At 38.4% G+C, this 24,929-nt stretch overlaps 1 protein-coding gene and 1 pseudogene across 1 annotated transcript in view; both read left to right on the top strand.

Moving 5' to 3' along the window:
• The window catches only part of STAMBPL1 (STAM binding protein like 1), a 42,824-nt gene extending 29,058 nt beyond the window's left edge, over positions 1-13,766 (top strand). The window contains exons 5-11 of the mRNA XM_012454731.2: positions 1,178-1,273; positions 3,355-3,712; positions 4,785-4,909; positions 6,961-7,098; positions 11,544-11,656; positions 12,600-12,699; positions 13,448-13,766. Coding sequence (XP_012310154.1) covers positions 1,178-1,273; positions 3,355-3,712; positions 4,785-4,909; positions 6,961-7,098; positions 11,544-11,656; positions 12,600-12,699; positions 13,448-13,504 — 987 coding nt within the window. The 3' untranslated portion in view covers positions 13,505-13,766. The remainder of the gene's footprint in view (positions 1-1,177; positions 1,274-3,354; positions 3,713-4,784; positions 4,910-6,960; positions 7,099-11,543; positions 11,657-12,599; positions 12,700-13,447) is intronic.
• Positions 13,767-22,404: 8,638 nt separating this feature from the next.
• On the top strand, positions 22,405-24,851 carry LOC135274002 (uncharacterized; annotated as a pseudogene).
• Positions 24,852-24,929: the final 78 nt, after the last annotated feature.

Raw genomic sequence — 24,929 nt, 5'->3', positions numbered from 1 at the left:
GCTGGGATTACAGGAGCCTGCCACGCCCAACTAATTTTTGTATTTTTAGTAGAAATGGGGTTTCACCATGTTGGCCAGGCTGGTCTCGAGCTCCTGACCCCAAGTGATCCATCCTCCTCCACCTCCCAAATTGTTAGGATTACAGGTGTGAGCCATCGCGCCCAGCCAACTTTTTTAAAGTTTACAGTCACTTACCTGAAGAATCAATTATTTTCATGTCTGTGTGTAGCATTTCCTCTCAATTACTTTGTTCATTCAACCTCAGAAAGTTCTGTTTGGAAACCAAAGGTGCCAGGCTGCCAAGGTGACTCATGTACTATAATTTAGGGTTATGCTTATTTTTTTTTGTAGGAGAAAAATTCTCCAAAAGCATATACGTTTCTCTTGTTTATGCTTATCGAATAAATAGATAGATGAATAAATAAATGAATGAATGACAAAAGATTAAGGGATTAGAAACTTGATGAAAGAGCTAGAGTCAGGAGACTTGAGTTCCAGTCCTAAATGGGCCACTAGCTGGTTGGATAATGCCCAACAGGACTTTCAGTCTCTCCTGGCCTTTGCTTCCTCACCTCTAAAAAGGAAGATGTAGTTGCACTATATAAGAATTCCCAGCTTTCGCTGCCGTTAAGAATCCCTAAGGAAGTTGTTTGAGATCCAGAATCCCAGACCCTTTCTCTAGAGGTGTTAATTCAGTAGATCTGGATTAGGCTTGGGAATCTATATTTTTATAAAAAGTGCCCCAGCTGTTCTTTTTACAGTCTAGCATATCTGGAAATCCCTATCCACCACATATTCTCTCACATCCCTTCTAATTCTGATGCTACGTGATTTACGTACTATAGAATGTGTGATTGATCTCAAAACCACTGCCTAAAAATGGGGTGCCACAAAGGTAGCCACAAAGTTCTAGCTATTTACATCTTATAGCATTGGGCTATAACAAAATGCTTACCTAATCAGTAGAGCCAAAAAAGGTCTTACAAAAGGGATAATAGTTTCTTTCCTGCTGGAAAGTTATATTTTGGACCCATCAAGAGATTTATTTTTCTGCCATCATTGGTTACTCATGACTTTATTTGTAATACAACTATCAGCTGTTTTTCTTTCTCACCTGATGATCTGAAAAAATATATTGAAAATCTCACTAATCAATATATGTATATATTTTTAAAAGAAACTGAAGGAGATTGCATTCCCAAGGACAGATGAATTGAAAAACGACCTTTTAAAGAAATATAACATAGAATACCAAGAATATTTGCAAAGCAAAGTAAGTTCAGTTGATAAATTTATTTCATGACTATTTTATGTACAAGCATTTTTTGAATTTTATTTTTATGTGATGAGTTTTTCAAATGTTACGTGCATTTAAATTAAAAATTAAAGATGCAGTGATGTGAAACCAATAAAAAATTTATGCTGATATCCAGGTTAAGCAGTTACACCAACAATGTGGTATTTCTGTTTCCCTACAACATCCAATAAAGCAGTGTGTTAAAAACAGATTTCCTACAGTGATTTAAGTAGAACTTTTTGATCAACATTAGATTATATTTGCCAGTGTAACCTTGAGCCAGATGGCTGCTCTTTGCCAGATGAACAGCCAGTAGGAGGTAGGAAGAGCAGTATATGGTTTTTGATGTCTCTAATTATGTAGGCCTTAGAAACGTAAATTTGATTCTTAAAATGTTACAGTCAATATTGAGTGAGATGGAATAATAGCTAACCATGTGGTTGAAATGTAATTGTATCACCCAAAAGTGATGGCTTCTGGATTGTTATTAATAAAGAATGAACATGACGATAATGTCTGAGAGGCAGAAAGGCATTGGAAGAAGAAATTGGCCAGTCAGTGTATAGGCATTATTGTAAGTGCTATTTTGCTTTTTTGTTTGTGTTTTATTTGCTTTGGAGGTTCCCACCTTCACTGACTCTCACTTCAGTTCAATCTCATCAGCTCTGAAAATGGTCATTGAGCTTTTTGACTTTCTATAGGCATGACTGGAAGGCTAATTTGAGTGATGAGTTTTAACCAAGCGATAGAGGGAATGTTGAAATTGAGTGTCCCTCAAGTGTGCGTATTAATGACTTGAAATATGAAAGATAGAAATGATCTTGGAGGGTAAGACAAAGCAACAGCAAGGGAAACGAAAGCCCAGTTCAAGTCTCTTTTCCACAGTCAGCAATGTGTACGATCTTCCTCTTCAGGATCTTCCTGGGAGGAACAGGCTCTGCAGCTGTTCCATGTTCTGCCTTTGATACCTGTCACTTCACAACCTACAGTAGAATCTCATGTAGAAATCTCTGTGGGGTTAGAATAGCAGCACTAAGCCTAGGAGAGATGCACGGATATGCCTGTGAGCCCTTGCTTCAGCCAGAATTAGCATCATTTGGAAGCTTGTTAGACATGCAGAATCTCAGGCTCCACCCTAGACCTGCTGAATCAGGATTTGTAACTGCAATTAGACCCAGGGTGATTTGTATGCACCTGAATGTGCCGCTGTAAGCTGTGTCCCCCATGCTAATACCATCTTACGATAGCTCCCAAATCTAGTTTCTATCAAAATCACCTGGAAAGCTCGTTAATATTTCTTATTATCTGACCTAATTAGCTTGGATATTTTGTTAGGACTAGAGAGCTTGGGATTCCTCATTTTTAATAAAACTCTTGCTTAGTGGTGATAGAGAAGGTTGGAACACATTTTAATAATCGTATTTTAGTGATTCCTTCTTATCCATAAATCTCCAGCAGAGTATGAGTTCTAGAGTCAAATGCAAAAGGTTCTAGGACAGCACTGTTAAATAGAACTCCCTGTGATGATGGAACTGTTCTGTTTGACACTTTCCAATATGGTACCCACTAGCCACATGTGGCTATTGGGTACTTAAATGTGACTAGTGTGCCTGAGGTACTAAATGTTGGTTAATTAATTCTAATTTTGTTTCATTTTAATCAAGTCCAAGTAATCACATGTGGCTAGTGGCCTCTATATTGGAAGTGTAGTAAGGGTGAGATATTTTGTTTCATATGGTCTTGTCAGTCCGACTGAGCAAACAACCTTGACCTTGATTTTCCACTATTTAGAAGCATAAGGGAATGGAGGGATCCTAATTGTCATGTCCTATCATCTCTGGTAAAATATCAGTGGATTTAGAACTACTATCTTAATCAGATCAAGAGGCTTTTGCCCTGGTCTTATGTATTTCTCTCACTGTTCCCTGAGTGTCCCTGTGGGCATACAACAGTATCTAGCCTTTTCTCTGTCTGCTTGAAGATTGAAAACATCTAATTCCAGTTCAATGTTTCTGCCTTGGAAACTAACCTTCTCTCCTGGCTGCCACATTTTTCAGAACAAATATAAAGCTGAAATTCTCAAAAAACTGGAGCATCAGAGATTGATAGAGGCAGAAAGGAAGCGGATTGCTCAGATGCGCCAGCAGCAGCTAGAATCTGAGCAGTTTCTGTTTTTCGAAGATCAACTCAAGAAGCAAGAATTAGCCCGAGGTCAGATGCGAAGTCAGGAAACCTCCGCGCTGTCGGAGCAGATTGATGGGAGTGCTTTGTCCTGCTTTTCCACACACCAGAACAATTCCTTGCTGAATGTATTTGCAGATCAACCTAATAAAAGTGATGCAACCAATTACGCTAGCCACTCTCCTCCTATAAACAGGGCCTTAACGCCGGCTGCTACTCTAAGTGCTGTTCAGAGTAAGTGATTAAATGCACCCCTGTGGGACATTGAGGCTCATCAGATGGAACCATATTTCTATATCATCTGGGAGGGTCCTCCTCATTTCACTAATTGTAGTAGGACCCCTACAGAATATGGTGTGAATAACAGAAGTAACTTTCAATACTCTGACTTTTGCTATATATGACCTTAAAAATCAGAAAATATGATTTGCCCCCAATAGAGCAGAGACTCTATAATAAATGGGAAGTATTTTATCATTGAACAGAGATTTTAAATGAGAAAAATTTTAAGTATTTTTGTCTTCTATGTATTTTAACTAAGAAATACATCTTAAAGGTAAACACTTATACTGGAGAGAAAAGATGCTGAGAAAATTGTTTATCCAGACCATTGCTCAGCAATAAAATGTTTATACTCAGTATGTTTAACATCCTCCTTGGACTGAGAGAATCTCATACACATAGATAATTAACCTCCAAATAGACTGTGTGTTTCTGCAAGAATTAGTGCTACTCAGTACCGCCAGATCAGTGCTGGCAAATTTCCAAAATACAGACTTCTTTCTCGCAGACACTGTCAGATGAAATTTGTGTTTCCATTTCTTTGAAATGAGTTATAACAGGCAATCACTTTAAAACTTACTTTACTGCTAATTGTTTCCCAAAACGTTGTGCTTTTACTTACTGATCACCAACTTTCATAAAGATATACATAACATGGTAAACAGGATATTTGTCCTATGTCTTATAGGATATAAAATGCATTCTATGCAGCCTATGCATTTAACCTTATATTTGCTTCATGCCTAAAGATAACATAACATGTAAATAGTTGACCCAGGGTACAAACATGTAAAAGTGCTTGTACCTTCTCACTTTGCTTATAAAATAATTTATATACACAATGTAATTTTACTTCTAGTTAATGTTTATTTCTAAGAGTTTTAAAATAAAATGTGGAAAGTGGAACACCTGATACTTTTATTTTTGAAATTTATGTCCACCTGCAACTGCTTGTCAATAACAATTTTGAAAGATGGAACATACAGTTTGTTTTTTAGCCTTTTCTTCCTTTTTTGTTTTTTAGATTTAGTGGTTGAAGGTCTGCGATGTGTAGTTTTGCCAAAAGATCTTTGCCACAAATTTCTGCAGCTGGCAGAATCTAATACAGTGAGAGGAATAGAAACCTGTGGAATACTCTGTGGAAAACTGGTATGATCTTTATATATGTATATATATATATATATCTGCACAGGATACTTTTAATAGTACTAGCTTTCTTCCCACAAATGGAACAGAATAAAAACATGCTGAGAGTAAACAATATTATGAAATTAACTTTATACAGATTAATTTTATAAAGCTACTGTCATTATTGATGGAATAACCTTTCTATAAAATAGATTATAAAATTTAAGAGACACTGTAAAAACTCGTCCTGAAGAATCAATTAAACTATAAATTAAATATTTGATTAGAAAAATAGTATGGAATACAGGTCTTCAGATTTCCAAATCCATCTGATTTACCAAATCAAATTTTCATTGCAATTGTTAGTTTCACATACATTCATACAATTAACTTTATCTGTGGCTTGTGTCACCTTCCTATCCTTTTTCAGATATACATGGAATAAAACTAGGGTTTTGTTGTTTTCTTTAGTTTAAGGCAGTATCTTCAACAAAATAAAGTCTATAAGCACAGGACATATTTAATTATGGAAGATGTCATCGTAAGTATGTGATGAAAGACAATGTCATAATAGAAGGAGATGAAAGAGAGGAGATGCATTCAATTTCCTATCTACAACAAAGATACATAATGTTTCTTTGGACATGTCCTTTCATAGTCTGTTTTGAGTACCAGTTTATATATCTGGGTCCAGGTATATTTTCAGTCCTCAAAATTTAGCTTAGGAACCTCTGCTTTATTGAATAGCACATTTTATTCAGTACACAATCTCCTGCTGCATTCCAGTGTTTTGTCATCATTTTCCCTCCAAGAGAGAGGAAGCCATTGGTGGCAAGCACAGGAGAATGGGCATCTACAGTCACCTCTGTTGCACATAAGGGAACAGTGTGCTATTGAAGCATCCACCCCCACATCATGTGTTGTATTCAGATTGATTCATTCATTCACGTATGATTCATTCACTCCACTGTCAGACAAACATTTACCAAATGTCTAAATATGCCAGGCACTGTGCTGGGTGTTGGCATTCGGTGCCCTGAAACAGCCACAGTCCCTTCCTCATGATGCTTACCATGCTGTGAAGACCCAGACAGAGGACTAATTATAAGTGGTGCTGAGTGCTGTCTGTGCAAGTGCAGGGCATCATAGATTGTGTAACTGGGAAATCTAACTTTGTCTGAGGGGTCCGGAAGGGTTTCCCTGAGAAGTGATATTTGAGCTAGGCCTAAAGAATACATAAAGGAGGAGGTTGGATGGAGGGAAGAGTTGAAATCAGGGTGAAGGAACAGTGCATTGTATATGGGAAAGCCCTAAGACCAGAGAGAGGATGGTGCTGTGTAGGGGAGAAAGGCCAGTCTGCCTGGGGGAAGGAAGACAGCCTGTCATTGCACAGACATCTCTCCCTGAGGATCCCAGGGCGCTTCACAACCCTCTTCCTCTCAACTCTTATCTTTTGCCTAAAGAGGTAATTTGTTTTTTCCTTTCTCTTTTATCTGATTGCAAATCCAAAACATTATCTTAATTACAGAAGATCCTAGTGAGTACTTCCAATATTCAAAGAACGTCTTATGGCTTAAAGTGACATTAAATATAATTAGTAAAATAAAAACAAAACCATCAACTTTCACAACCCTAAGAAATGCCCTTTGGGAACACCACAAAATTATTTAGCTAGTATCTCCCCCCTCCAAATAAACCTGCCTTGTTTTGTTCTAGTTTTTCCATTATAAGATATATCAAGAAATCATTTATTAACTAAACTTCCACAGACCAGCCTGGAATGAGAATTCTTATTTATGTTATATTTTCTATGGTGAAAGTGGGTTTCAAGCTACAAACAACTGACTCTCAAACTTTTGGCAAAGAATCCATTTTTACTGTTGGGACTTTGTTTTTGAATTGGGAAGGGGTGTGTGTCCGGGTACAGGGAGGGATGATGTAAATGGTCCCTATACCTGGACACAACCCCCTACTGGGGGACTCTCTAGTCTTAAACATTGCACTTCCTGTTCAGTTATTATTAATTTTTTTTCATCAGATGCATGTCATTCTTTCTGCTACTTGTTTTTTAGACACATAATGAATTTACTATTACCCATGTAATTGTGCCAAAGCAGTCTGCGGGACCAGACTATTGTGACATGGAGAATGTGGAGGAATTATTCAATGTTCAGGATCAACATGATCTCCTCACTCTAGGATGGATCCATGTACGTTTGACCTCTTGGGTTTCAGTTTATTTTTGTATGGCGTGCTGTTTTCCTCCTTGAAAAAGTTTAGCTTCATTTAAATAGCTGCTGCTTTTTAATGTTTTCAAACGTAAGAAAGGTTGTCATTTAAGTAGTGGTTCTCAAGCAAAGAGAAAAGAATAACAGATATTAGAAAAATATAAAGGTCAGCATATGATAGCATGTTTTTCAGTGTTAGACTGTGTCTAAATCTGTCAAATCTGGATTTGGAGCACGTATATCTTATGCTTTTTTGTATCATCCAAAGTTATAGAGAGAAAGAAAGAGTAACATTTGGAAATCAGGTTTTTTTTTTTTTTTAGATGATTTTACATAGCCTAGTGAAGGCTTAGCCAAATTGTTAACCAATTTGATTAGACAACTATTAATGTGGGTCTAAATTAGATTATTTTGAAAATGTTTCTTTTAAACATGTATTTGTATATATCAGTTACACTCCCTGACCCCCCTCTAATAGGCAAAGGATGTATGGATCACTGTATAAACAGCTATAGAATAAAGCAAGAGGATAGGACTCAAAACACTGAATTCCAACATCCACCAGGCCCTCATGGGAGCAGGACATGGCTTACAAATCAAATAGACATGACATTAAATCTCGACTCTGCTAAGAATTCTCTGTAGGAGCATTGGCAAGTTATTAAGCAATCTGAGCATCAGTTTTATCCATAAAGTAGAGATCATAATAATTGACTTCACAGAATGTTTCATATTAAATGAGATACTATTGGTGAATTTTATAGCACATATTTTGAGGGACTCTGAAAATCGTAGCCATTATAATTGGTGATAATAATCTATCCTTTCTAGCCATAGTTCAATCCATCTGGGGAAAATTTTTTCCATTCAGTCTCACATAGCTGCATCTAGGATAATGTCTAAGTGTGTTTTTGCTGCTATAATAAAATGCCTGATAAGAGTAATTTAGAAAGAACAGAAATTTGTTTCATCTGGTTCTGGAGACTGGAAAGTCCTAGATCGAGGCACCAGCATTGGTGTCTAGTGAGGGCTGCTCTCAGCTTCCATGAGCAGCCTTCAGTAGACACCAACGGCACCTTGTTGCTGTATCCTCACAAGGTGGAAGGCAGAAGGGCAGGAGAGCACGATCAACCTTGAGCCCTTTCACAAGTGCCTTAACACCATGCGTTAGGGTGGAGTACTCATGACTTAATCACCTCCCAAAGCCCACACCTCTTAATACTGTTGCATTGAGGATTAAGTTTCATCATAAATACTGGTGGAGACCTCACCATTCAAACCATAGGAGGTAGGGATAAGTCATCCCACTGAGATGGGATACCAGCCAAGAAAATTTCCAGAACACATTCTGGGTACCTCCAAGTACCCTTGAGGAATGATACATAGTCATTTTATATTTTATTTGCTTTATAGAGGAGCACTCCTCAGTGCTACACACACACACACACACACACACACACACACACACTCTCTCTCTCTCTCTCTCTGTCTCTCTCTCTCTCTCTCTCTCTCTCTCTCTCTCTCTCTCTCTCTCTCTCGGTAAGCATTTGGTATTATGCAATTCCCGAGGGTTTAGGAGACTTTAGTCCCAACAACACCTGTAAATTACTATGTGCTATCAGTCAGGACTTCTAGCCTCATTTCCAGATTCCTTCATTGACTGAGTGAAGCTAATGAATGCCTTCTCTCCTCACTGAATTTCTGTGAACAGGAAATAAGATACCAGGTGTGAAAACTCTTTGAAAAGTATAAACTGCCTCTCAAATGCGAGAAATTATTTATGATGAAGAGTTTGCAAAACTTTTCATATGTCTATTTGCTTTACTTAACAGTAAGTAATATGCATTACAGTTTGCCTGGACATTGCTATATTATTTAGCTTAACATGACTTCTGTAACAAGAATGCATTTTAAAGCAAAACAAATTCTAGCAAGAATGACAGTCCATTAAATTATGCATTTACATTGAAAAGTCAATGTTAGTTTATCTAACAAAACATTTCCCAAACTAGAAACAAAAGTTTTCCCCTATGACCTTCTACGGACGTAATGCAATTATGAAGGTAAGTTATTTAATAAGTTTAGCATAATTCTGGAATTCTAAGACTTCTTGTTAAACTTATTTCACCGAATCAAATTATTGCAGTGGGATGAAAATACAAAAATGTTACATTTCTAAACCTCAGTGATTGTAATGACTTTTTATAATGGTTTTTATTAAGCATAATAACAACAGATTCCAGAGCTGACTTTTTCAAAAACAAATTAGTCATAGGAAAAAACGTCTGAAACATAATCAGACAGACCTGTATTTGAATTTAGACTTTTTGGTTTAACTAGCTTTATGAACATCAGCAGGTAAGTCACTTTTCTGCTTACTTCACTTTCTTCATCTGCAAAATTTGGATAATAATAGCACTTATCTGGTTGCTGTGAGAATTCAATGATATGACTCATGGAATGTTAATTCACATTATTCAGTTGCAATAAATGGCATCTGCTTCCACTGTTACCATCATCATCATCATTTTCATTTCCATGGAGTGAGGGAATGGGAGCATCATTCTCTCATGGGAAAACTGTCCTCATTGGAATAGACATAATTCCTTTTGGCAGAAATGAAGGATTCAGGTCATGTGGTGTGCATTCCGTGTGGAAATAAATTGACAAGCAGCGTGATTTGTCTGTTTGATAACCTGCTTGCTCTCTCCACAGCACTATAGTTTCTTTGAACAATTTTTAATTTCTCACCAAGACATAGAAGGCTCTATTTTACAAAGAGAACGTATTCCTTGTAAGATAACAGGCTGTCAGGTACTCCACTCATACCCCTACTGAAGATTTGCATTTTAAAAATTATAATAATTTCCATTCCTTTGTTGATATAAGTTGTTATAGACAAAGTGTTCTTTTTTCCTTGCAGAATATGTATCTTTCTATAAATAATCAGCTGATTTTACATTCACTCTATTAAAGCAGAAAAAAGGTTTTCTTGCCTTTTTTTTTTCTTTTCAAGACAGGGTCTTGCTCTGTTGTCCAGGCTGAAGTGCAGTAGAGTGATCACAGTTCACTGCAGCCTTGACCTCCCTGGCTCAAGTGCTCCTCTCACCTCAGCCCCCTCAAGTAGGTGAGACTACAGGCACTTGCCACCATCCCTGGCTAATTAATTTTTTTTTTTGTAGAGATGGAGTCTACCTATAGTTCCAGCCTGATCTTCAGCTCTTGGGCTTAACTTATCCTCTTGCCTTGGCTCCCAAAGTGTTGGGATTACAGGCATGAGCCACTATGCCTGACCTAAAAATAGTTTTAAAATCTTACATTTCTTTAATAGAATATAGTTTCGTGTAAAGGCATTTAGCTACTACGATGGATCTATGCCTTTTAGTTAATAAAGATGACATTGAAATAACAACAGCAATAACAGCTAATCACTTTGATTTCTATGGGCTAAGCACTGTTTCAAGAATTTTAATGGACTGTGTCATTTGATCTTCATAACAATCCCATGAAAAAAATATTATCTCAGTTTTACAGATGATGAAATGGGCAAGAGAAGGTTAAGAAATCTTCGTAGTGTCATTTAGCTAGTGAGTAATGGAGTCAGGACCTAGACAGTGGTACCAAGAATCTTTGTTTCATGATTAAAATAGTCCCATTCTTTTTTACCAAGACCAATTAGGGCTTAAGGTGAATTTTTAAAATAGCTATGTGTGCATTTATTTTTTATGTTCAAATATGAACCTCTGATTGGCCATGCGTAAACATGTTTGTATGTAGCCAGAAACTTGGCAGATTTCTTTTAATTTATAATCCCTCTTTCTTTCTCCTCATGTGAGTATTTAGTTGCTGTGCAAGATTAGTCCCAAATACCTTCGACAACTTGGAGTCTCCCATTCTCCCATTTACAGGAAATGGCAATCCACAAAAGGATACACAGCAACATGTGGTCTATTTAGTGAAAACCTTCTTTTAATGTCCGTAGTGTTGTATATAAGTATGTTGTGTCCAGGGTTTCCAGTCACAGCTCTGCTCCTTACCAGCTGTGTCACTACAGGCACGTTAGGTAACCTCCCTTAGTTTTGGGATCCTTGTATGTAAAATAAGTGTCTCATAAATGAGTTGTGATAATTATATGAGAATCTATTTAAAGCTTCTGGCAAATTAATTTCCAGCTCTTTTTTTCCCCAAAAGGAAGAAAGTACACTAACACTTCTAGGAGCCTCTTCTTGTAGTTATTCCAAAATAGCAAATAATAGGAATGCATAAAGGAAAGGATTATGTCAGCAAAACCTTTTTAAAAATCCTTATTTGATTAATGATGGTAAAAAAATAAAAAAGCAGATAAATAGAGTTTTCTCTCAAAATAGGCTGTGGCCTTGGCTGAGACTCAGTTATCCTAATAAGATTGTCTTATTTTCTATCTATAGACACATCCTACCCAAACTGCATTCTTATCCAGCGTTGATCTTCACACTCACTGTTCCTATCAACTCATGTTGCCAGAGGCCATTGCCATTGTTTGCTCCCCAAAGCACAAAGAGTAAGTGTAACTCTTCAGGGGAGCCTAAAGAAGGCTTCGTCCAGGGCTGCTGGGTTCCTGTGTGGCTAGACACCAGGTTTTGGTACTCAGATTAGCAAGCACACAATGCCCTTGGGAAAAAAGAGATGGGTGGCAGCCAGCTGCATAGACCTACAGCTCTGCAGTTTAAGGTCCTTTCAGTGGCAAAATTTCTGGTTTTCTTCCTTTAGTTAGCTTGACCTTGAAGTGAATAACATTTAAGGATGCTATCCCAGTTAGCCTTTTGAGGTCTTGTTTCTACTATATCATGTTCTACCATAAGAAACGTTCTAGCCTTAGCTGAGAAAAACCCTTTCTACTTTTGGGAGACAATGATTGTTGTAGAGTGGTTATAAGCATAGAAATCAAACAAACATATTGGAATCCTGGCTCCACCCCTCAAGTGGTGTGTTAGGCCGGATACCTGACTGACCACTGTAGGCCTCAGCCTCTTTGCCCCTGCTACCTGCCCATGAGGGATGGATGTGAAGATGAAATTCGTTAATAGTCTATGTACAGTGCTTAGCATAGCGCCTGGTACCACAGCAGGCACTCAATAAATATTTGCTATTGCTATAATCTGTATTAACATTGTTAGAAGAATTAGAAATATCTGCCACTTGTAATTTCCTTCCATGGGACTCTCTGTTGGGGCCTTGGCCTTTCCTCTAGGGTCACACACAATAGCTTGGCTGCCTTGTCCCCTTCACGGTCCTGCAGTCTCTTAGGAGCAGCATTGCCTCCTCCTGGGTTTCTCTCCTCCGGGCCAATCATTGGTTTTTTAAAAAAAATCACTATGGAATTCCTAGTTTGTGATTTCTCAATCCCATTTGAGGAATATGTATGCATGTGCTATTCAAATAAAGCATCTGGAATGCCCAAATGATCCTTAATTTTTCTACTTTGTTTTCACTCTGAAATTTAGCACTGGCATCTTCAGGCTCACCAATGCTGGCATGCTTGAGGTTTCTGCTTGTAAAAAAAAGGGCTTTCATCCACACACCAAGGAGCCCCGGCTGTTCAGTGTGAGTACATCATATTAGTTATTTTTGCAGATATTTATTGTTCACTGCCCCCCAACCTTTTTTTAAGGAGAGAAATAGTAGCAGTCTAATATAAGTTAAAACACTATACTGCTTAGTTTGGAGTTTTATCTCAGACATTAATCTATCTGTATACTTAATTTCTGATTTATTCTCCAAATAATTGTTTTTACAAAAAAAAAATCAGTATTTCTGTAACAGAATTAATGATGCACAAAGTTACCTTTCCACTTATATATATGTATGATATTTAAATGTTTTCTTCAGAGTCCAAATAAGTAAACAATTATTTCATAAGATGGTATTTAAAATGTTGCATGAATTCTTTCTGCTTGATATGGCCAAATCAGTTTTTTGAGAGCAATTGGATGAAAACTACAATCATACTTCTTGATTACCTTTGCATAGTCCAAAAGAAACATATGACTACACACCTTTTTTTTTTTTCTAATTTTCTTGGTAATTCTGTGGAACATCAAGAGAACATTATATTGAAGTTAGAATTTACCTAAAATGAAATTGTTTGGCAACCCCTGTAAATATTTTTGTTGTTGTTGAAAATGAATAAATGTGATTGTATTTGTTCTGATTGGAAATATTTTAAAAATCAGGAACAATTTAAAATTAGGAAATCTGTACTTCCTCCCTAAAGAAAATCATATGGTAAACATTAATGGTAAATATTATGATAAAATTAAACCTATGGTAAAACCAATTTTTTCTTTCCTAGATATGCAAACATGTGTTGGTAAAAGACATAAAAATAACTATGTTGGATCTGAGGTGATATGTTCTGAATATAAGTACCATCAACATCAGACACCTACCCATGGACAAGTGGTTGCCGGATTTTCTTAAGATGTTTCCAGAAAAGACTCATATTTTATATTTATATATTTTAGATTAGAAAGCTTGATATTTATTATTGTTGCACAATTTGAAGTTTTTTTTTTTTTTTGGTTGCTCCATGTCAAGAGAGGTTACATGGTGTTAAATCATTAATGTACCCAAATACTATGACCAGGTAATAAATTGTGCTGCGAACAACATGTCTGGTATTTATAGAGATCTCTGTATACATTTTTAGAGCTTTAGATGTTTTGCTGTATTTTTTATTCATGTAAAGTGTAATTCCAAATAAGAAATTCTGAGTGTATATAGTCTCTAAGGCAGGCCATCTGTTTCTGAAACCTTCCCCTGAGGTACATGAGCAGTTTCTATGTGTAGATGAAATATGGCTGCCATTGATAAAGCTTGTTCTGTGTTTTCAGTGTCATGAAATCCCAGGCTCAGAGAGCTCTCTCTGCAGCGAATCATTGTGTAAGATACCAGAACCACAGGCTTCTACTCAGGGATCAGGTGTCAGAGGGCCTGGGATAGCAGACAATTCATTAACTTGATTTAGAAGACTAAAAGTAGAGAAGCTTGAGAGAGGAATTTTTTTTTTTAAGAAAAGGCTCAGGTAAAAGTACAAAGCCTTTTACTGTAAAAATGAACAGGGGCGATAAGAAGAAATGAGACATAAGAAATAACTGATAATTCTTAGTCAAAAGGAATAAATAAGAAAATAATTTGGAAAGTTTTGCCATTAAAGGTATCTATATAAAAATCAATACACAGAGATGAGAATCAAATAAGTTTGAAACTGAATAGGGCGACATCAATATAATGTTTAACTAAGGCTTAGAATGGCATTTGTGGCTATTACCTAGATAATAAAAGCATTTACCTGGATAAAAAGAGACAGATTAAATAGAAAGAATGGGAGACTTGGGTACTCTGTTAGCAAGTTGAATTGGTAGGGAAAACCTGAGGATGAAAAGTATGGAGAAATTTTAGCTGCAGATGCACAGAGGGCAGAATGGAAGTGATATTGTTGAGTTCTTTGAGAATAGGTAAATAGCCTTCAGGACACTGAAGGCTAGTACTGCAGGTGAAATCTTCATCTTGGGAAATCCTGGGCGGGTGGCCCTTTCCTTGATCAAGAAACTTGTGGTCACTTCTTAGTCTCCTTTCTCATCCTTTAGGGCCTTACCTTACTCTAGTCTAGCTTTCTCCTTTTTTGGTTTCAGCGTTTACGTTTCCTTCTCCAGCCATCTCTCCCTGGATCTCCAGGACTTTTCAACAGGTCCAAGCTAATTCTATGTAACTTTCTGTCTTCCCAATGTCTTCTGTGCCGTCCACAGCTCTTCTCCCCTTTGCTTTCCTTCTGACATTGTATCTGAGTCGCCTAAACAACTCATGTTTGCATGTACTAGCGCCCACTGCTTAGTTCAATGATTTCCATATTCCAAAGGGTGGTATTTCCTGTACTCTGTGCTTGGATGGGTTAACATCTGACACAGTATGGTTGTGTCCCCACCCAAATCTCATCTTAAATTGTAGTAGGAGGGACATGGTGGGAAGTAATTGAAGCACTGGGTGGTTACCTCCATGCTGTTCTCATGATAGCAAGTGAGTTCTCAGATATCTAATGGTTTTATAAGGGGCTTTTCCCCTTTTGCTCAGCACTTCTTCCTGCCATTATGTGAAGAAGGACATGTGTTTGCTTCCCTTTCTGCCATGATTGTAAGTTTCCAGAAGCCTCCCCAGCAATGCAGGACTGTGAGTCAATTAAGCCTCTTTCCTTTAGAAATTACCTAGTCTTGGGCTGAGTGTGGTGGCTTACACCTGTAATCCCAGCACTTTGGGAGGCTGAGGCAGGTGGATCACGAGGTCAAGAGATCAAGGCCATCCTGGCCAACATGGTGAAACCCTATCTCTACTAAAAAATATATATATATATAAATTAGCTGGGCATGGTGGTGCTCGCTTGTAGTCCCAGCTACTTGGGAGGCTGAGACAGGAGAATTGCTTGATCCCGGGAGGCGGAAGTTGCAGTGAGCCAAAATCATGCCACTGCACTCCAGTCTGGCACCTGGCAACAGAGCGAGACTCTGTCTCAAAAAAAAAAAAAATTACTCAGTCTCAGAAAGTGCTTTATAGCAGCATGAAAATGGACTAATACAGCATCCCTCCCTGCCAGTCTAGTCCTCAATTCTGGTATCATGTCACCTGAATTCTGTTCCTGTTCTTATTATACAGAACCACCTACTAAGGGCAGGTCAGAGTCTTGTTTCTCTTTTATGGCATCTTCTAGCTGTGGAGAGCTTAGCAGTAGAGCTTGGCTTCCCTTGTACATGGAGACTTGTCTGTGGCCACCACTAGCTAAGGGCAGATTAACTCTGCAAGGCTGGCTCTACAGATAACTTGCTCTTTCTTGAGTGGTGCTGTCCTCAGTGTCTTGGCACTTAAACACACCATGGTATTCTGATATTATTGATCAAAGGAAAAGATTATATACTTTGTTTAAGTAAAAATAATTGTTGGAGCAATGGATAGTTGAGAAATGAGTGAGAGCCTCTGTATAGAATTAAAAATGTAGTAATACACTAAGAGGATGTAAAATGAGAGCTGTCTAGTGAAAAAACTATGGACATTGAATGGTACCTAGAGATAGGAAGGATTCAATTGAGAGCCAAGAACATTTAGCATGTTAGATTTCCAGAAAGACTAAAAAGAGAAGCCGTAAGTTTGCAAAACCAATTATATTCCTTCTGAATAGCAAATTAGAAGTGAACCCATTTTTCACTAAAAAGGTATATTGTATTTCCTAAATAAGGGCAACATTCTTGGCACTTTTATTTCCTTGCAAAGAGAGGCAAAACCTTGGGCCTGAGGTAGAGTTTGAAAGGTTATTTTTGAAGGGCATGCAGTTCTTCGTTTTGCCAAGTACAAGCAGAATTAATCAGACTTTCCAGAAGGATCTCACAGAGTGGAACTGTTGGAGGCAGTAAACCAGGAACCTGACTTTGACTGTCAGAATGAGGCCTTGGGGCTGTGTCTGAAAGAAGAACCAACAGAAATGTGACCACATCACTGAGGAATGGACTGGCCACGAGGCAGAGACCATGTTAGCCAACCTGGAGACACCAGTACATACACATGTCCATGAGCACCAGTGTTCATTGGATAAGCTATCTGTGGAAGATCTCTTTCACAACAGGCAGACAGCACTTTCCCTTTTTTTGAGATAAAGTCGCACTGTTGCCCAGGCTGGAGTATAGTGGCATGATCATGGCTAACTGCAGCCTTGATCTCCGAGGCTCAAGCGATCCTCTCACCTCAGCCTCCCAAGTAGCTGAGACCACAGGCACTCACCACCACACATGACTAATTTTTTTTTCTATTTTGTAGAAATGGGATCTTGCTGTGTTGCTAGGGCAGGAGATCCTTCTTTTGGATATGAATCAGTTCCAAAGCTCCATTTGCCACATCCTAAGGCAAAAATGATTCTTGATTTCTTTTCAAATTTGTGTTTCTGTAGAGAAAATGAACCAATTAAGAACTTCCTTTGATTTTCAATGCTAGTCTGTTTGCACACAGTGCCAGACACCTCTTATGTATTTGTTATAGGCTGAATTGTGTCCCTCAGATTCATGTATTGAGGTCCTTAACCCCCCAGTACCTCAGTACATGACCGAATTTAGAGATAGGGTCTTTACATAGATAATTAAGTTAAAATGAGGCTAGTAGAGTGGGCACTAATCTGGTATGACCTGTGTCCTTATAATTAGAGATTAGGACAGATATAGACAGAGGAAGATCATGGGAAAACACAGAGAGAAGACTGCCATCTACAAGCCGAGGAGAGAGAGCTCAGAAGAAACCAATACTGCCAACACCTAGATCTCAGAGTTCCAGCCTCCAGAACTGTGAGAAAATAAATTTCTGTTGTTTAAGCCATCCGGTCTGTGGTATGGCAGTCCTCACAAACTAATGTAGTACCCAATAAATATTTACTGAAGTTTGTTTTTTTGGACTGAATTGGAAATGGCTTTCTTTGTTGTCATGCAGGACAGAAATCATTCTTTCCATAAACTTTGTCAGTTGTAGAAGAGCAAAGTAGAATGTTTGTGGATTCTTTTCAGCTACTCATTGTTCTGGATGTCTTTTTAGTAGGATTTTGCTTGTGCAAATTTGACATTTTATTTGAGGCCACATTGGTTCACTTCTGTTTTCTCCCAATTCATTTCGCATTGCAACCACATCAACTGTGCCAGAGACTGTGTTATTACAATGATTTGACCTTAGATTGAGGTTTCTGTTGCAAAACCAGCTGAAGAGGTCCTAAATGTGGAAAGCAGATGTTTTCTCTTCTGGCATGTCTTGCAGAATTATCTGGCTAGAGAAAGGTCTTCTGTGAAGAGAATGCTTGAGAAATGTCATGCAGTTAGCAATGATTAAGGAAGAAAGGTAAATCTTCAACTCCTTGTTCTTAAAAGAATTTGGCTAAGATGCAAAGAACTTTTCTGCTCCTTTAAGAAATTTGTTTTCTACTTTTTTGATTCTTCATAAGGCCAGAATATATTTTCCTTGGGGACAGCTGAAAAAACATGATTTAGTGGCTTTTAGAGAGTTAGCATACTGACGTCCAAGAAGACGTTGTTTTTTAAACTATCAAAAGGCAGGTTTTCATTTGGACTTCTGTAACAAAAATACCATAAACTGGGTGGCTTAAACAACACTGTATTTCTGTCTCCCAGTTCTGGTGGCTGGAAATGTGATATCTGGGTGCCACTATAGTCCAGTTCTTGATGAGGACTCCCTTCCTGATTTGCAGATGGCTGCCTTCTTGCCCTACCCTCAAATGAGGGAGAGAGAAGTCATCTTTCTCATGTCTCTGCTCATAAGGACACGAATCCTATCATGAGGGCCTTACCTTACCCTCACACCCTAATTATCTCCCAATGACCCCACCTCCAAATACCATCACAACGAGGATGAGGTTTCAACCTATTAATGGCGCCAACATTCAGTCCATAACTAGGTGAATGCCAACAAGCTAGTTTCTTGTCTGTTTTCAGTGCCATATGGAGGCTCTGTTGTACATTTTCTGAGATCCCATAGTTATATTAAAAAGTACCATTCCAATGAGAATATGAATAGCTTTTATTATATTACTTCTGATTGGTGTGAAGATGCCTTCAAATAGATTTAAGAAATTACTTATTAAAAGGATATTTTTCAAAAAGAATTACCAGTTGATTAAATTATACTAGGTATTAAGTTTCACCTCATCGAGGAACAAAATTCTTTGACAAAAAAAATTTCTTAATTAAAGCCGTATCTTTTCATATGAGTAATGTTGTTATATAATTATAATGTTTTAAATTTTGAAATGTTTTTATAATTAAAGGACTTAGTATAATCCATATTCCTGTATATGTTTGAACAACCAGAGAGAGAAAAATGGAAAAGGGAAAGAAAGTCCAGGGAAGGGAACAGAACATTATTTTGAAAGGAAGCCTGTGATACTTTTAAGGTCTGTCACCATTGTTTACTGGATTTCAGGATGAGGGTAGGAGGTGCAGAAGACGAGAGAGAAAAAACAGAAGGACCCTGGGGAAGGGAAGGTAGATTAAGAGCATTGCACACTGGCTTTATTTAATTTGTTTGTTTGAAGTAAATGCCTTGACATTATCTGGACCACGAGACATTCTCAGACCAAATGGAGATAATTAGATTTCTTTTTCTCTATCAAGGAGGACTACTTGTGCATCTCTAAAGGGTAAACAAGAGTTGGCAGTGAAAAATTATAGTTGTTTACATGAATTAGTCATTGTCTCACTGGGTCCCAGATGTGCAATGGAATACATGGTGAATTCATATTCTTGAGCCTGAAGAGGATGTTTAAAAATTCTTCCCTGCACTTTCTCCAAGAAAAAAAGGCATTTACAGATTGATTAAAAGAAAAAAGGTTCTATTATGTTTTCTCCTAATATAAAGGCTGACAGACAAGGAAAGCAAAGCAAACAACTAGAAGACATTTGCTGTACTCTTGACTTTCGGAAAGGCTGTGGGGAAATTATATCACTTTTTTGGAATTTAATGTCCTTACCTACAGAAATAAGGCATTCGAATCAACTGATTCAGCAGGTTCTCTTCAGCAATCAAATTTTGTAATTATCAGCGTTCTTTCCAAGGCAATATGTTTTTTATTTTTAAAAAATAATTTATTGAAGTGCAATTCACATAACTTAAAATTAACCATTTTAATGTAAACAATTTAGTGGCATTTAGCACATTCATTGTTGTGCAACCACCACCCCTATCTAGTTCCAAAACATTTCCATCACTCCAGAATAAAACCCCTTGCCCACTATGTTAGTCTGTCTTCACACTGCTGATAAAGACATAACCGAGACTGGGTGATTTATAAAGAAAAAGAAGTTTAATGGACTCACAGTTTCATCTGCCTGGGGAGGCCTCACAAGCATGATGGAAGATGAAAGGCATGTCTTACATGGTAGCAGAGAAGAGAGAATGTGAGCCAAGCGAAAGGGGTTTTCCCTTAAAAAACCATCAGGTCTCGTGAGACTTACTCGATATAACAGTATCGGGGAAACTACCCCCATGATTCAATTATCTCCCACTGGCTACTTCCCACAACATGTGGAAATTGTGGGAGCTCCTCCCAGCTCCTAGCAACTGTCAGTCTTCGTTCTCTATGGATCCATCTATTTTGAATATTTCATACAGATACAATTGTACAATATGTGAACTGTTGTGTCTGGCTTCTTTCACTTAGCATATCAATTTTGAAGGTTTATCCATGTTGTAGCATGTATCAGTTCTTTATTCATCTTTATGGAATGACATTCCATTTATGTATATACCACATTTTGCTTATTCATCCATCGATGGACATTTGAGTTGTTTTCCTTTTGGTTATCATGAGCAGTAGTGCTGTAAATGTGCATGTATGCGTATTTGAGTACTTGTTTCAATTTTTTGGATCTATACCTAGACATGGAATTGCAGGGTTATCTGGTAACTCTAGGCTTAGGTTTTTGAGAGACCTCCAAACTGTTTTGCACAACGGCTGTACCATTTTATATTCCCTGCAGCAACATACAAAGTATCTGATTTCTCCACATCCTATTATAGCTATCCTAGTAGATATAATGTTGCATCTCATGCTCCTTTTGACAGAGCAATATACGATCAGCTTAATTCCTCTAAAGTCAAATTTTAATAGTAAAATAAGTTGATGATGAAGATGTCTGAGGCCTCCAGAATTCACTCACTCCCATCAATCTCTTAGTGTTGTGGGACACCAGTCCCCGGTCTTTATCAAGGTCACTAGCACCATGTTTAGAGAGATAATTTAATCTTATCTAGGATGGTCCGGCCAGTTGTTTCATCTGGGTAGGATCAGAAATACAAAGAGAGAGCAACCCACAAAAGGCACTAGTCATAGCACTTTAGAACATTGCTCTTGCTTTCCATCAAAGTCAGTGGTTTAAGCCTTCATAAGGAAGAATACTACTTTGAGGCCTCTCTCTGAAGTCACAGACTTTTTTAAATTTTAAGAGCAAGGGCTCATTCTAAATTTGAAAAGTAGAATTTACCTGTTTAATATCTTTTTGCCTAAGTAGGTGATGCCATTTTTTAAAAAAGGAAGTCCTGAAGTTACATAATTTTTGTTCATTTTGTAGGGAATTTCAGGTTGTAGCATATGCAGAGAGATCTAAAAGGAGGAAAAATAATTGATTCAATGAAAGAACAGAGGACCAAGGCTCAAAACTAAATGTGGAGGGGAAGAAACAGAAGGCAAGATCTAAGAAGAGTGTGAAAAGAACGGCTTTTGATGTGGTGTGTCTGCAGTACCACATACCTTTCTCCAAGGATAAGGACATTTGCTTAAGGACCCCTGAGTTTTAGGCCTTTGGAAAACTGTCATTAACTTCACCATATGGAAGCCTGTTCCATCATCGGTTTTCCTTGAGCACAGTGTTGTTTCAAACCCAGACAAGTAGTAATCATTTATATTCCCTTTAGCTCAGAAGAGGCTAGAAATTACTCTATGGAGAACATTCTGGAAGAGCTGTAGCCTCCATGATTAAATTAGAGTGAGAAGTGGTGATATTTGCACGTTCATTTCCCAAATAGGAGATGAATAATTTAACCTGAAAGGTGAAATGCTCAGGAAAAGCAGACGATCCAGAGATGCCAAACTTCTCATTCAACATTGCCTCCATTGCTTGAAATTGCTGACTTCAAGAGGAACATTTCGTTGAAAAAATGTTATGAATCTTAGTTTGGGAAATTGTGGTGAAGTCATGATCACACTTCTGTGTGTGGTCCGGTTCTCTGGGGTTCTCTTTTTCCCAGGTACACAGCACTCTTACATCTCTGGGCCTCTGCTTGGAACACATCCCATGCGTGTCCTACATCCCCATCCCAAACCTCAACCCCGTCTGGCCCCCAGCCCTTATTTTGGTCTACTCAATTCTTATTCTTTAAGCCTCTGCTTAAGCACTATCTTTTCAGGGAAGCAGCCTCTCCTGAGCCCCTTGGCTATAAAAGCCAGTACCCCATATAATTCTTCTTTTGAACCCCTTACAATCTGTCCAAGTGCTTATTTAATGTCCAGCTTCCTCACTCAACTTCAGGTTCCATCTAGGCAGAACCTTGTCTAGTTCTATTTCCTTGACACTGCTCTCTGTCCTAGCTCATAGTGCTCTTCAGACATTACTTAAGTTGACTCTGCTCTCCCAGGAATAAACATTACTTAAGTACCTGATTTTCATACTCTGATAAGGAAGAACCCTATCTCAGGCTGCCCCATTCTCTCTCTCTCTCTCTCTGTTTTTTTTTTTTTTGTTTGTTTGTTTGTTTGTTTTTCTGGCTGTCTCTTTCTGAATAAGCTGAGCTACAGCAATGGTTTCTGGTTGGACTGTGAATGTGTTGGTCCAGACAGCCTCCTCCCTAGCTACAATCAGACATTCTTCTCCAGGCTGTTCTGTGTTAGAAATTCTTCTAAAGAATTTCCTGGCTGCACAAATGATACCACATTGACAAAAGAGGATTATTTGTAGGTAAATAATGCCTCTTTCCATGCATCTGCTCACAGCAAAAGCTGCATGATGTGAATTAATGTCATTAGAAACCCATGTTTGTCTTCCAGAGTTGCAAAAGCCTGTCATGGGAAAATTTTGTAGTCATAGAAGGGTATTCCCTTCCTTTGAGAGTCGGTTGCTATTTTTAGAGGAGAGAAGAGGAAACAGAAGGCTGCCAAACCTATATGTTGCTGGTTTTATCTCCTCTGGAGATCGGTGTGATGCTCATGAAGGGGACTCAGCCACCTGTGCAAAGCCCAGACCCTTAAGTCACTGGGCATCACTGGAATCAGAGGATGAATTAATAACCGATGACTGGGAGGAGGGTGCTTCGGGACTGCAGCTGAGTGGCTCACAAGGACCAAAGGTTTCACTAATGCACATTCAGTGGGTGGTTCTGGTTTGCCTGATTTTTGCCTCAGGGCATGGCTGTTTCAGCTGGAGAGGCTGTTCCAAGCACCTTTCTTTACTAGAGAGTTCATGCCCTCTGGTGGTAAATATGAAGTACAGCAATCAACAGACAAATTCTACTCCCAGAAAACCCTGTAGAGATGACAGCAATGGTTGGTGATTTCTGCCTCAATTATGAAACTGACACTAATCCTTAAGTTTAAATCTAGTGGCTATGAAATGTCCCTGCCTGATAAGCATGAATCTACTAGCTGGAAGATTTCCCTCGATCATATTCCAGTGGTTCTCAAATGTTGACATGCATGAGAATCACCAGGGAAATCTGATTAAAGTTCAAGTTTCTAGCCTCAGCTCCAGAGATTCTAGCTCAGAGGGCATTAGATGTGACCCAGGACTCTGCCCATTTAAAATGAGCCCCCGATGAGGTTGGTCTGTGTAGCCTGTTCTTTGAGAAATGCTGGCCTAATGGCTAAAAGTATGAGTTGGAAACCAAGCACAAAAAGGAGCAAACCAATACTTCTGCCAGCAGCATGACATAGGGTCACTGCTGGCCTCCGTTACTCCTCTGTAAAACGGCAGTAATGGCCAGGTGCTGTGCCTCACACATGTAACCACAGCACTTTAGGAGGTCAAAGCAGAAGGATCATTTGAGCCCAGGAGTTCAAGTTCAGCCTGGGCAACATGGCAAGACTCCATCCCTATTTTTTTTTTTTTTTTTAAGGCAGACCAAATTCATAGGGCTGTTGTAGGAGAAAATGAGATTCTAATATAAAGAGCTTGATACAGGGTCTGGTCACGGTGGGCACCAGTACATCATGCCAGCTCTTACTATTTGTAGTATTAATCCTGATTATCTGCAAGTTACAGGGCCAGAGAAGACTAGGGAAGTTCGGGTTTTTTGGACCAGACACTCAATCCTGGGCCTAGAGGTCTCTGCAGTGAGGTACTGCCACAGACAGAGCCACCCTCACCCCTCAGGACAACCAGCGGCTGCTGACACACACTGCTGACACACACTGCTGACATGCGTGCACTGGAGGGCAGGCAGCTCCCAGCTCGGAGCCACTGAGGATGGTCAACAACCTGGGTGGGGAGCGCTCTGAGGCTAAGACCCTGAAAGGCAGGGATGGTATTTTATATATCTATTTATCTATCTATCTTTGTGCCTCTCAGGCCAGATGGGCAAAAGAACAGCTGAAATTGGTAGCTCTCCTACCTAATTGCATTTCTGGAGCAATCTCTGTCTCCTCATCTATAAAGTGGGCTGATAATAATACTTCCCCAGATAGTGCTGAAGAACAGCTGAGAGATGATATGTGTAAAACCCTTCACCTGATGATTGATGCTAATAGTCCTTGGAAAGTATTGTTATTTCTCTCATTCCTTCTGGTATGAATATATCCACAGTATCCTTTACAAAGACAGATAGATCAGGAGAAGGGAAACAGATGGTTCAAATGTGTAGTGAGATTTTAAGGCAGTTGTTTCTCAATGTTTAAAAAAAAATCCATGTTTCTCTCAATAAACATAAAAGTTAGATCTTCTGTTTCTATATTTATATATGTATGTGTGTGTGTATATATATGTTTAACACATAGTATATACATTAAAAGTTACATCTTGTACATTAAAAGTCATACATATATATGTATACATGTGGGAAATGTATCTATATGTGTGACTTCTAATATACAAGATATGACTTTTAAGATATATAGGTACAGTGGCTCATCTGGGAGGCCAAGATGGGAGAATCACTTGAACCCAGAAGTTTAAGGCTGTAGTGAGCTATGATCACATCATTGCACTCCAGCCTGGGAACCAGAGTGAGACCTTATCTCTAATATGTATATATAT

Source organism: Aotus nancymaae, unplaced genomic scaffold, assembly GCF_030222135.1.
Source record: "Aotus nancymaae isolate 86718 unplaced genomic scaffold, 86718_ANA_hifiasm-v0.15.2.pri h1tg000010l, whole genome shotgun sequence".
Classification (NCBI taxonomy): Eukaryota; Metazoa; Chordata; class Mammalia; order Primates; family Aotidae; genus Aotus; species Aotus nancymaae.
This window is presented reverse-complemented; position numbering and strand designations above follow the sequence as displayed.